We start from the raw sequence: 12,853 nt of genomic DNA, 5'->3' as shown, positions 1-12,853 counted from the left end.
AAAGGCCGTGCTCACACCAGCTGGAGTGAGGCGTCCTGACCCGGCAACAGCAAGTCCCACCAACCAATGCTGTGAGCACCAGGGACGGCAGGCCTGCTGGGATTCAGCCTGGGTGGAGCATCTGGGCAGCCCAACCCTCCATCCAGCCAGATCTGAGCTCTCACCCCTCCTAATGTCCCAGGCCCAGTACTTCCTGGAGTCCTCCTGACCACCCACCCCCACCTCCACCCTCCATGCTGGAAAGCGGGAGCAAGAAGGCAGATGCTCCCAATACCATGGAGCTGACTGTGTGCTGGGCCCAGCCTGAGGGGCCCACAGACTGTATGTTGTGGTCCTGTGAGGAGGGACCACAGAGGGGCTTGAGGCTCACACAGCCCCCACGTGTGGCCAAGCCCTCCTGCTGGGCCCAGGGCCCCTCAGAGGCTTTGCTTAGAGCTGCTCCCAATTCTCTTCCTGCTGGACGAGTCTCCCTGCCCAGAAGCCATTGTCACCCTCTGTCCTTCCTCTAACCCCCAGCCTACTCCCTCCTGCCCCCCCCTCCCCGCTGGCCAGTCCTGGTGTCTGCTGGAGGAACACTGCCCAGCCAGGCTCACAGTCCTGTGGGAGCTCAGCCGTCTGGACCCTGGGGGCCAGCACTGACAGGCACTTGGAGACTCAGTTGCACAAAGGTCCCAGGGTGCCCTCTCCCATCACCCCCAGGTGGCCGCTCCCACAGAGGGCAGTCAGAGTGGAGGCTGGGTGAAGAATCTGGGCTGCAGGGCCTGGGTCTGCCGTCAGCTTAGAGCAAGTGAACCTGGGCTCTGTGACTCAGTTCTCTCATCTGGAAAGGGGCTGGTGACCATGCTGGTGACCATGCCTGCCTCCCGGGGCTGCCGTGAGGATGACCTGAGTGAAAATCCATGCAGCGAGGGAGGCCAGAGCCCCTGGGCAGCACCTCACTGGGGCAGCATCACGAATGGTCTGTAGCACAGTGACATCCCAGCAGCCGCCTGCCCTGTCCACCACCACCCCTGGGGCCAAACCTCACCCCTCCCCAGGCTGACATTCATGGATCAAGGGTCCTTCCCTTACCAGGCGGAGTGAGCCAGTCATCACTCTTGACCTTCACCTGTTCTGACACAGGACCACTGAGCAGAGGTTCCCCTGGCCCCCACTCCAGCTGGGCTTCTGCTCCCGGGTTGTCCCTCGAAGCCCTAGAAAGGCCCTCAGTTCTGCCCATCACACATGGATACAGCCTGCCTCAGACCCCAAGAGGAGTCTGCAGGAGCTTCCAGGAGGGCAGGCGTCCTCCTCCAGGACAGATGAACCCTGGGCCCTTTGCCCTCTTTGCTGTCCCAGAGAGGCCCCAGGAGGATGGGAGGCTGGCCACTCTAGGGGAGGGGAGAGGTCAGATGTGACCCTCAGTGGCCATGACTTTAAGGCTTTCATTGAATCTACCTGGGCTCATTCTGGGCTCAGGCACACTGAGCCAGAGGTGCTTCCATGAAGAAGTTAGGCAAAGAGGAGGCCCCCAAACCTGCCTGTGGCCAAGCCAGCACCCCTGAAGCCACCCCCATGGGGCCCCTGGCAAGGATACTGAAGCTCCTGTCGGTGATGGCCAGGTGCCAGAGGTTGATGCGTAGGTCGTCCGCGGACATGTACGTCTCACAGTCGCTGTTGACAGAGATGGAGTTGATGTGGTAGGTGTGGCCATTGGCGAAGATCCTGCGCGGGCTCACCTCCACCATCAGGTCCATGGGCTTCAGCACAGGCACCTGCAGGGCAGGACGGGGATCAGAGGGGCAGCAGGGAGCAGGTGAGGGTGGCATGGCAGGGCACACGATCTTAACAAGAGGCCACAGCACTCGAGGGGCCATAATCCTGATGCTGCACTGTCTGAAATGAGCAGCGACAGATGGCAAGGTCCCTCACCTGCCCAGCCCTGCAGGAGAGGCTTCCTCCTTAACATAGGCTCCTGCGATGGGTTCCGGGCCCTGGCCTGAATGCACTGTGTCTAAGTAGCTGAAAACCCCTCTGCACCAGACTTTCCCATCTCTAAAATGACATGGAAGATAGCATGGCAGACCAGGCCACTGTCCACCAAACTGCTCTACTTTCTGCAATAACAACATCACTGGGAAGTTTCTGCCCACCAGGGGACTACATTTCCCAGCTGCCTTTGCAACCAAGTGTGGCCACGTGACTGATCCTGACCAATGAGATGTCAGCAAAGTGATGCACATGCTCCTGGGCAGGTGGTTAAGCAAGGGTGTGCCTTCTGGCCTGGCAGTGAGGATCCAAGCCTTGGGGGATGAAAGAGGCTGCAGGATAGCCACGCACCATCAAGGTGCCTGCACATTGGACCTCCTCACAGCAAGGAACACAGTTCCTTGTCCAACCCTGGAACACTGGGGCTCTCTGTTACAGCACTGGAGCCTGACTCATCCAAACCCATCTCCACGTCAGAGTCCCTACAGTGACCCTGGCCTCAGTCTGTGCCTTGTGCCTGGAAGGCTCAGCCGCTTTGGACTTCTAGTCAACCCTGCTTCCTCCCGCAAGACCAGAGTCACACTTCTGAAGCTGAGACTGCCCTCCAGGGATGTCCCTGTCCCTCTGTCCCCAGCTCACTGCCCACAGTGGGGGGCACTGCAGTGCATCTTGGGTGCAGCTCTGTTCAACTATGAGGTCTCCAAAGGTGGCCGGCCAGTCAGCTATGAGCTATCCCAAGGCCTGGCCTAGGCTGGTAAAGGTAAACTGACCCCCCCTGCGCAGGCTGCCCAGGCTCCCTGGGGTTCCCACAGCCTAGGGCAGCTTGAGGTTGTCTGCTCTCCTCTTTCCCCCGGGGAATTGGGGACCAGTCAGGGTGTGATGTGACCTTCTCTTGTTTGTGTCTGGTGCTGAGTCCAGGCCCAGCACAAGAGGCCCTCTGGGGAGTGAGTGAGTGGGTGGGTGGGTAAATGAATGAGTGAATGATAGGCTATGTTCCTGAGCTCCCAGGGACCTGGGGTGGAAAGGGACAGACAATATTAGAGTGAGTGACAAGCACCGGGCTCCTCTGATGCACATGTGGCTTTGCAGTCCCCGCTCAGCGCTCCCACGTCCAGGGGCTGCGTGAGCATCAGGTGTGAGGGTAAAGGCTCTCCCAGCCTATATGTCCCTGTCACGGTCCTCATGGCAGTGACTCTGCGTCTGGGAAAACTTTGGGGGCAGGGAGTGAGTCTTAGCTGGGACTTGCTTTGGGGCTCAGGACCTGCCCAGCACGTTGGCTCCCCCAACAGGATTCACAGGTGGCAGGAAGCCGCGGGGCTGATTGGCTCAGGGTCACGGGAAGGGGGAGGTAAAGAAGAGGCAAGTTCAGTCCCGCCTCCAAGGCTATGATCGGGGCCACTGCCCTGCCTGGAAACCAGACCAGTGAGATGCGACCCTCCTGCTTCCTTCTGAACGATACCCAGAAGCTTTTCTGGGCAGGGGGCGTCATCCCCCATTGTGGACACCAGGTAACTGCCTCCCAGCTTCCTCAGGATCTCTGTGCAATGTGCCAGTCACAGAGGCCCGCGTGTCTGAACGACCCGATGACCGCTCTCCGTCTCTCCAGGCCCCCGGCGCGGGGCGTGCGAGCACCTGCTAAGCCTCTCCAGGACGGGGCGTGGGAGGCTGGGCGGCAGGCCCTCCACCTACCAGGTCTGCTTTGCTGGTGAGGAAACCGAGGCACAGAGCAGGGAAGTGGCCGCAGCCACCAACCAGCTGTAGGTGAGTGTGTCTGGGAGCCTGCGGGGGCCCCGACACCAGGCCTCACATTAGGAGGCTTCTGGATGGGAGCGACAGCCCTGAGTCACTGAGGAACCAAGGGAGATGGGATTCCAGGCCACGGGGAGATGCTGGGCCCCCCGGGGCTCGCCCTGCTCATTCACCAGCATCTAAGGTCACTTCCTCTGAGCAGCACTTGACCCAAGGCCTGCATTTACTGAGGCTTCCCAGTGCCCAGAGCAGAGCAGGGGACGGAGGTGTGTGGGATGGATAGAAGTGAATCCGCTGTGTGAGCATCGATTTCATCAGTGGACGGTTCTGGAAGCCAGGGACAGACAAGGGGGCTCCGCTCCCCCTGCCCTGCTTCAGGAAGAAAGGGACCGTTAGTCTTGTCAGCATGACGTTGCTAACCACCCCACGGCTCTGCTGGGAGCAGGGACCTCGCTCCTGCTTCGCGGAGGACCAGGAGGCTGGCTCTGGACAGCCTTTCAGGCTTGGGTCCCGGCTGTCCGCCTGCTTGTCTGTGAGATGGGACGGTGGGAACAGAGCCAGCCTAAAGGATCTGGTGAGGGCTGAGTGAGCACTTGTGACAGCCCCGTGGTGACAGTGCTTGGGAGACACGCTCACTACGGAAGCATTTGTTCTTGCTGCAGATGAGGACTCCGAAGCTGGGGGAGGCTTGGTGCCTCGTCCCAGGTCACTTGGCCAGGCAGTGGCAGAGGTGGGGTGGGAACCCTCCTGTGGCTCATGCCTTCCATGCCTCACTAACTTCCTGCTGAGGAGAGGACACCTTTTGCCTTTCAATCATGCTGGACCAGCCTGTGCCTTGGAGTGGCTCTGCCTGGCCTCCTTGTTGACAAGTGCCGCCTGGCCAGCTGGGCCTTGTAAGTGCTGGGGCTCAGCTCACCCCAGCTTCCCTGTGCGCCGTGGCGGAGGCTTGGGGGCAGGGCTCAGCTGACAGGTCCTCTGCTCTGCTTCCTCCAGCTCAGTGCCTCGGCGCGAATGCTGCCCCTCCAGGGTTGCAGTGCCCCCCACCTCCCAAGGCAAGCTCTGGGGGTTCCTCCTCCTCCGTCCCAGATGAAAAGCACTCTGCAGACCCACGTCCGACACCTCATGCAAACCTGACCTCCAGGATGAGGGTCCTCTCCTGGTGAGGAACTGAGGCATGGGGCAGGGAGCTGGCCATGGCCACCCAACAAGGAAGCAGTCCGGGATGCGACCCTGGCCCTGGCTCAAACCTCAAAGGCCCTTCAAGTCCAAAAATTATCATGGCTTAAAAGAGGAAGCTCGACATGCTCCCCTTCCCGGGACCACCTGTGGAGGCCACTCACCTGCAGCGACGTCACCGTGGACAGGTCCTTAAGCTTCCCTTCTTCGTCCTTCAGGTTGTAGCCCTCGGGCCTCTTATCTCGTTCGGTAATCTTCCATAATTTGATAGTTTTATCTTTAGGAACAGAGCAAAGGAAAACGAGACTCAGAATTAGCCACCAGGACAGGGGCAGAATCTCCAGGACAGCCAGCTCCGCACGAGGCGCTGAAGGCACTTCTCGTCACCCTGTCCGCGGTCGGGGGTCCTGCGGTTCACCTGCACTGACGCGGGGAACCTGCATGTGGGCGCTTGTCCATAATCTGTTCTCTCCTCGTGACTGGTCCCAAAGGTGGCACGGCTGGGCCAAGGGTGTGACCCTATCGAGCCTCCTTATCTGCCTCTCCACTCGTTTCCAAGGCAGGACCACCGCTCCGTCCCCCTTCAAAGGCCCTCACTGGCGGGGAGAGAGGTCGGCTACCTGCTCTTCCTGAGTAGCACCCTGCTGTGCGGAAGCCCCCAGCCGCTGAGGCACGAGGGCCCTGCTGCTGCCCCAGAGTGAATGTGGCCCAGCAGGCACTGGTGGCACCTGCAGCAGAGGCGGGGGTCCTCTTCCTGAGGCAGAATGACAGCAGCTCCTAAACCAGTCTGCTCTGACTGCCACTGTACGCCTGCGGCACAGCAGTTCTGGGGTGGGCTGGCGGCCGGGCTGGAGGGTCCACCCTGTGTCAGCTGCCGCTGGGTGTCCTGACCTGGACCCTCGTCTAAAACATCATGCCCCCTCCACCTCACAGACAAGTGCTCGTGACTATTTACAACCCGGGTCCAGCCAAGCTGGTCCAGCCAAGGAGGCTGTGGCCTGGGCAAGAGGGGGGATTTCATGCTGCTCAAAATATTATGCTGAGCTCTTGCACAGACCTAGGAGAATGCCCACAGTACAGTAAAGCAAGATAGTGTTTGAGGACAGGGCCGGGCGCCTCACCGTTGGTGGACAGCAGCGAGTGCGCAGCGTTCTGCTGCGGGAGCCACTTGATCTTGTTGATCTTCTCCTCTATCTCCAAGCTCTTGAGATAGTCGAACTCTGGCTCATGGCTCTGGAAAGTGCTGTAGACGTCATACTCACCCTGGCTGTGGGGAGCATTTTTACTCTGCAAGGAGACCCCAAGGACAGAGCTGAGCTGCAGGACTGGCCAGCGCAGGGGAAGTGGACACAGGGAAGGGGCTGGGTGGTCAGAACCTCAGAGGACTAGACATTGCCTTGCAATTGGCTGCCAAGGAGCACCAGTTGGTCCAATTCAAGGGCCAACGGAAACTACATTTTAAAGGGCTAATAACTTTCTGTGTGGCTGAGGCCACACCCCACCTCCTGGTCAGTTCAATCCAGACCAGTTCACATTTAACTGAGCACTTACTATGTGCTGGACGCTGAGCTAAGGGCTTCTCGGGCTGTCCCTCATATTCTCCAGGCTTCCTTTGTGGGAATGGGAGTACCAGGACAGCTCCTATCTTACTGAGCATCAAGTGGAGACTCAGGCAAGTGGAGCTTCCAAAGCTTTGTGTCCACTAGGGGCCGCCACTCACTCCACTGAGGTCACATGGCAATGACCACCCTCCTGTCTCAGGTGCCAACCTGTTCCTAGTGTCTGTGTGTCCAGCTGGGGCCTGACTTGAGGGAAACTGTGCTTGGAGATTTCACACTGGGGTAGGACATCCTGCAGCGTCGGGCCTGGAGCAGAATTTCGTCCCTGACCCACCTTGGTGGCTCCTGTTCTGGTTCAGGCAGCAGAACTTAAACCATAGTGAAGAGGCTCCTGGTGGCGTTCCCCAAATGAGGGCGCGGTAATGCCACGTGCACCAGAGGCCGTTTCCCAGTAGACAATTCAAGTTTATATGACATAAAACTGCAACCAGGGACAGATGAAGATAGTTGCCAAGCCACAACTTTGGGTATTTCTGTTCATTTTTTAAAAGTGTCTTTTTAAAACCTTTAAAGTTCTTTGCAATAATTGCCTCCAATTCTCCTCATCTCCCGGGAGCACTGGTTATGACAAAAAGATCCGTGACATTAAGATGAAGAGAATCCAAAACGGAGCAGCTCACATCTGCCAATTTAGTTTCCCTCTGCAGTTTGGCAAGAGAAAGGCTTCACTAGCCCCAAGGGGGACACTCTGGTCTACCTTGTAAAATCCACACGGGCTGGCCAGTGATGCACTGGGTCACGGATGCTGGCCCTGGACTAGACTGTGTCCCTGGTGAGCTCTTTCAGGCCCAAGATGCATCTGTCCCCATTTGGTGCCTGGGGGAAGGGAGCTCCGAGCTACACCAGCAAGCTGAGGGGAGGGTGGGGCGGACAAGGAGGCCAGCTTGGACCTTGCTCAGGAGGGCATGCGGGCAGCTCTCCGCCCCTCCCCCTTCCTGGCTTCAGGGTATCCTCCCTCCCCTGCCAGCTCACATCTCCATGGCTGGCCTGCTGTGCACCAGCTGGTCACTGGCCTGCTTGCTCATCTGTACAATGGGTCTTATCCTTGCCCTCGGAGGGGACCAATAGAGTCAGAGAGTGCCCCAAGACTCAGCCAGGCGTTTGCACATAGTAGGTGCTCGGTGAATGGGGGGCCTTTACCAAGCATTTCAGAAGTGACCCCCAAGGCAGGTGTCCCAGGCCTCCTGTTTCATCCAGAATTCTGCTGACAACAAACCCCACGAGGCAGGGGCAGGGCAGGAAGGGAGGGTCCTCCTCCCTGTCCTCTCTGGCCCAGGGCCCCAGGTCACCCAGGCAGAGCAAGGTCTAACCGGAGGCTTCAGCTGTTTTTCTGGGGTCTAGGACAGGGGCACAGCTCACTGGGTGCAGTCAACACACCGCCCAGCCAAAGGCGCAGTGGTCCACGTCCCACCTGCCGGTTCCCATCCCCATCTTTCCCTCCGCCCCGGGCCCGGGACCTCCAGACCCGACCCCGTCAGGCCCCGCCCACCGGTCAGCCTCTACCAGGCCCCGCCCCCTGTTGGCCCCACCCACCCACACACCTCGGGTTCCCTCTGGAAGATGACAACCCGGCCGCCCTTGTCGCCTGTGGCCAGCAGCTCCCCAGTGTGGTTGAACTCGACGGTGGAGATGATATCGGCTGGGGGAAGAGAAGCAGGAGGGCGTACTCGTTAGAACGGGGTTCAGGCGCTGGACTAGCGCCCAGAGGACCTTAGGGAGCCAGACGTGGGGGAGCATGCACAGGGCCCCTCTCGGCCTCCCTGGACTGGGGAGCCCTGTTTGGGGTGTGCGCCCCTCTTGCCTCTTCCCTCCCTTCTAGTTTGCAGGTTTCCTCCTGTGCTGAGCGGTGTCCCCCTGCATGTGGGACACTCACTGAGCCTTGAGCTCACAGTCTCAGGGCTGGGTGACAGCTGGTGGTCACGTTCTAGACTTGAGGTCAGCATGGGCCAAGACAGGGTCCTGCACAGGTCTCCACTGGACGCCCTTGGAGAATGCAGGCTTTCAGGAAGCCACCCTGAGAGGATGGGGTGTGGGCGGGACTGGGGACCACGTGGCCATGCAAACTCCTAGAATCTGGGCAACTTCAGTGGAGACTGGAGGTGGCATCTAAAGGCACCTAGATGTGCCCCCCTCCTGTCTTGAACCCCCGGCCCCTGGACTCCAGCCACCTGGGCCGGCCAGCCCTTCCCAGCATCTCCGTGGGCAGACAAGACGCTCGCCTGCCAGGGCCTGCAAGGACCGGCACCCAGTCAGGGTTGGGTGGATCTCCCTCCCGTCAGAGCCCAGCCCCAGGCAGGCTTCTGGGGTCCTCCTGTCTGTGCCCGGAAGGCTGAGCCCAGCTCTGCTTGTCCTGGCCGCTACTCCTCCGGCTCTTCTTCCCACCCATGTTTCCTCAGGGATCCTGGGGACCTTCCTTACAGGGCACCCAGAGTCGCCCACTACCTGGAGCCTTCGGCCCCCAGGGCTGGCGTGGCTGCACAGGCAGGCGTTTGAAGAGAACTGACAGCCCCACCCCCAGATCCCACAGTTGGCACGTGGGAAGTACAAGGCCTCCCTGCTGTCCCCAGCATTCTCAAGGTCCAGTCAGAGATGAGCAGCCCGGATGTTCCAGGGGCCAGCCTGGGGGCAGGGGAAAGCTGGGGGAGGACGACCGTGGCCTGGCAGAAGGATGCTTCCCTCCCAGGAGAGCTGGCCTGCACTACTGCTCCCCCCGGGGTCTGCCACCAACACGTTGATTCCACTCATGCCCGTCCTCTGACGAGGGGACGTGAGCCTATGAAACCCACATTTCAAGTATGTTTGAAAAACAGACTGTTCCAGAACAGTGTCCCCATATGCCCAAGCAGAGAGCAGTCCTCCCATGCACGGTGGCTCTGCCAGCTCTCCGTTCCTGACTTGGGCTCTAGGCACCGAGACCCCTGACCTGACTTTAGCCATCTGGACCTACTTTCAAACAAGTCCTGGGAAAGCCGCCCCCCCTCCCCCCCCAGGCTGGATGCCAGCAGGCTGCCCGGCCCCAGGTTCCCTCTCCTGACAGCAGCCAGAGGTCAATTCCCGGGACACAGCGTGTGTGCTCAGAGCCTGACCATCGACCCTCCCACACCGCCCCATCTGCCGCTTCCTGCTCTCAGGGATGGCAGCACCAGTGACGCTAACTCCCCCCAGCCTTGAAGTCACCAACTCCATCTCTTCCTGACACAACATTATCCTGCTGCCAGGGCAACACAGCCAGATGCCAGCCGCTTCCACCTCCACCTGATGCCACACACCTCCTGACCATCACCTCCCTGCCGTCACCTGCTACCAGCCAGCTTCCATGGAGCAGTGAGAGGCAGGCTGCCACCTCATGCCCCTGCTCAAAGGCCTCCTGTGGCCCCGTCTCAGAGTAACACAAGGGGTAGGGTTAGGAGTAGGAGTAGGGGTAGGGCTAGGGGTAGGGGTAGGGTTAGGAGTAGGGGTAGGGCTAGGAGTAGGAGTAGGGGTAGGGCTAGGGATAGGGCTAGGGGTAGGGGTAGGGGTAGGGCTAGGGGTAGGGGTAGGGTTAGGGGTAGGAGGGCTGAAAGCCCCCGACGTGGAACACATCAGGAAGCCAAGCCTGTCTCTCCCGTGCCCCATGGAACCTGGCAGTGCCCCCACTGGCCAGGCAACCTGCTCTCTGCCCCTGACTGAGTGTAGCTGTGATTTGCTTGGGGCTCCAGGACATCAGCAGACACTGGAAAGGGCTTGGGCACTAGAGTTGCCACCCTGCACCTCTGCCTTTGCCAGGAGAGGGGCCTGCCCAGAAGCCCACCCATCCCAGAGGAAGGAGGTACAAGCCAGTCTCTGGCCAGACGAGACCTGATGTTGGCCTCTGTAGATGTGAGATGAACGGCTTTACTTATTTATTTTGGGTACTGGGGATTGAACCCAGGGGTGCTCTATTACTGAACCGCATCCTCAGTCCTTTCAATTTTTTTTTTTTTTTTTTTATTTTGAGACAAGGTCTAAGTTGCTGAGGGTCTCCCTAAGTTGCTGAGGTTGGTCTTGAACTTGTGATCCTCCCGCCTCAGCCTCCAAGTTACTGGGATCACAGTCACGGTCCTGCATCTGGCTACATATTTACTTTATATGCAGCGGTTTGGGGGTTTAGCTCAACCACAGATGACGACACCCGCCCCAGCCCTGGCCACTACTCCATCTCAGTTATCCCTCTCCTGACTCTGGGCTCCATCTCCAAAGTACAGCTCTCGGGCCTGCTGGTGGTGGCCCTGAGTGTCAGCAGAGCTCCTTCCCTGTCTTTCAATTCTGCTCATCTGCTGCTTCTCGAGGGCCCAGCTTGGACCACCTTTGCTGAAATCGCCATCTGTATCCCAGAGCCCCTCTGGAGTAGCCCAACCCCCTTAGCCCAGACTGGCTTCTGCTACGGTGCTGTCCTGTCTGCAGGCTGTCTGTCTGTCTGTCTGCCTGAGCGCAAGGCCACACGGGCAGCGGCTTGAGCTCCTTGATTGGCAATGGCACTTGGAAACTCGGTGTGGCCTGTGGTAGGTCAGTCTAAGGTGTCATTCTATGTAGACCTCTGGGAAGCAGCTCCCGGCTGGCACTGCCCTCTGAGCCACCAATGCCAGCTTTGATGGTGACAGAAGAAAGAGAAAAGCGGGCTGAGAAGCCAGAAGGCGGTTGTGAAGACAGACGCACGACGTTCTGTTAACTCTTAAAATAAGGCCCAGAGGAAACACGCACCCGTCCCTTGAGCACGGTGCAGAATGTCCTGGCCCCCTGATCCTGTCCTTCAGAGAGCTGTTGGCGGCCGTGGAGCCCAGCCTCAGCCCAGTCATGCCAGGCTCCCAGATGTGGGCTGGTTCTCACTGTTTCATATTAACACCCCCCCAAGAGGAAAGAACAAGATGTAAAATTGTATGTAAAATGTCTTTGATTATGTAGACCAGTGATCACAGCCAGGTTAGATAAGCAAACAGCCGAGCGACGGCAGGAAGAAAACCTCCCAAAACGCCAACAGTATGGCTGAAATTAAATAATTTTTTCTCCTCTTTCTACTTTTCTGTTTTCCAGGGGTTTTTTTGTAATGAAGATACATTATTTTTTAAAAAAAAAAGTTTTATTGGGTGTAATCAAAATACAAAACCTGCACACATTTAATCTACGTAATTTGATGCGTTTGGACATATGAATAATGTATGTTATTTTATGGTGGAAAATAACAGTGCTATTAAATTTAAATGCCAGTGTAACCTTGCTACCCAGAGTGAGTGAGGGCCACAGAAGCTGGGTGGTTACCACAGTAACAGACACTAACGTCTGCAGGCGACTCACGATTCATATGTCATTTCATAACCACCGCCTCCTTCGCACGTCACGCCAGCCCCCGGGGAGAGATTACTATTTCCACTTGGCAGCTGCAGACCCCGAGCTCCCTCGGCAAGCAGCGACCCCTGCGCTCTTCCTGGGTCAGGCAGAAACGTGGGTTGGACGCTGGGCTCCAGCCCCTTGGCTGTGTGGCTCTGGGGAGTCACACAGCTGCTCTGAGCCCTGGTTCCTCACCTGCAATATGCCTATTAGAGTCCTCCAGGGATTAGAGGCCCATGAGCCCGGCGAGGGGGGGGGGGAGGGGATGAGAGAGTCAGGAGAGAGGGAGAGCCCACCAGGACTCCAAGGAATGATGCGTTCAAATAATTTGCTGGACAGAAGTTTAAGGTCTTTGTCACCTCTGATTCTGCCTCTAGAGAATGTGCAGAGAGCAGCCCTGAGGTGTGAGCTAGATGGTGGCCCAGCCTCACCTGGCCAAGTCCTGCCACCAGCCCCTCCAACTGGCTCTGCAGGTAATGATGGGCCACCTCCCCTCACCCAGCCCAGCCCTGCCTGCTCAGGCCCAGCAGGTGGCTGGGGGAGCTGCGCAGTGACAGGTTTTCACAGTGGCCATCTCCATTGTCTTTGGGTAAAGTGGCCTCCCCTGAGACCTGGAAGTTCCCATCCCCCAAACAAGGAAGTCAGGAGCTTTGGTGCCACCTCTAGACCAAGGCCATCCTCTCATCCTGAGGGCGCAGCCCGTCTCAGCCCCACACCACCTCCTCCCAGAAGCCCCCGCCAGCCCTCCTCTTGCCATCCCAGTTCAGTGGCCTCGCCCACAGCTGGCCGTAGGGCCACTGGGTGCACCTGCAGGGCGCCAGCACTCCCACCTGGAGGCGCTGTGTTGCTGTTACCTCTAGTCTTGACCGCAGGGGGCAGCTCAGCATCTGGCCCACCAGGCTTGCCCCCAGGGCTCCCGCCCTAGCCCAGAAGCCCCACCAAGCAGCTGTCCCACAGATGGCCACCACAGGCCTTAAATGACCACAAACACCACCACC

General features: G+C 58.8%; 1 protein-coding gene across 2 annotated transcripts in view; it reads right to left on the bottom strand.

Annotated features, from left to right (window-relative positions):
* Window positions 1-12,853, bottom strand: part of PPP2R2C (protein phosphatase 2 regulatory subunit Bgamma) — a 97,212-nt gene that overhangs the window by 22,949 nt on the left and 61,410 nt on the right. For both annotated transcript variants that reach the window (XM_081303741.1, XM_081303740.1), the window contains exons 2-5: window positions 8,054-8,151; window positions 6,015-6,180; window positions 5,058-5,170; window positions 1,577-1,754 (exon numbers count right to left, since the gene is read on the bottom strand). In XM_081303741.1, the coding sequence (XP_081159867.1) occupies window positions 1,577-1,754; window positions 5,058-5,170; window positions 6,015-6,180; window positions 8,054-8,151 (555 nt within the window). The remainder of the gene's footprint in view (window positions 1-1,576; window positions 1,755-5,057; window positions 5,171-6,014; window positions 6,181-8,053; window positions 8,152-12,853) is intronic.

The sequence above is a fragment of the Spermophilus citellus genome (genome assembly GCF_964194105.1).
Source record: "Spermophilus citellus genome assembly, chromosome: 8".
Taxonomy (NCBI): domain Eukaryota; kingdom Metazoa; phylum Chordata; class Mammalia; order Rodentia; family Sciuridae; genus Spermophilus; species Spermophilus citellus.
Note: the sequence above shows the minus strand (reverse complement) of the source record. Positions and strands in the feature narration are given on the sequence as shown.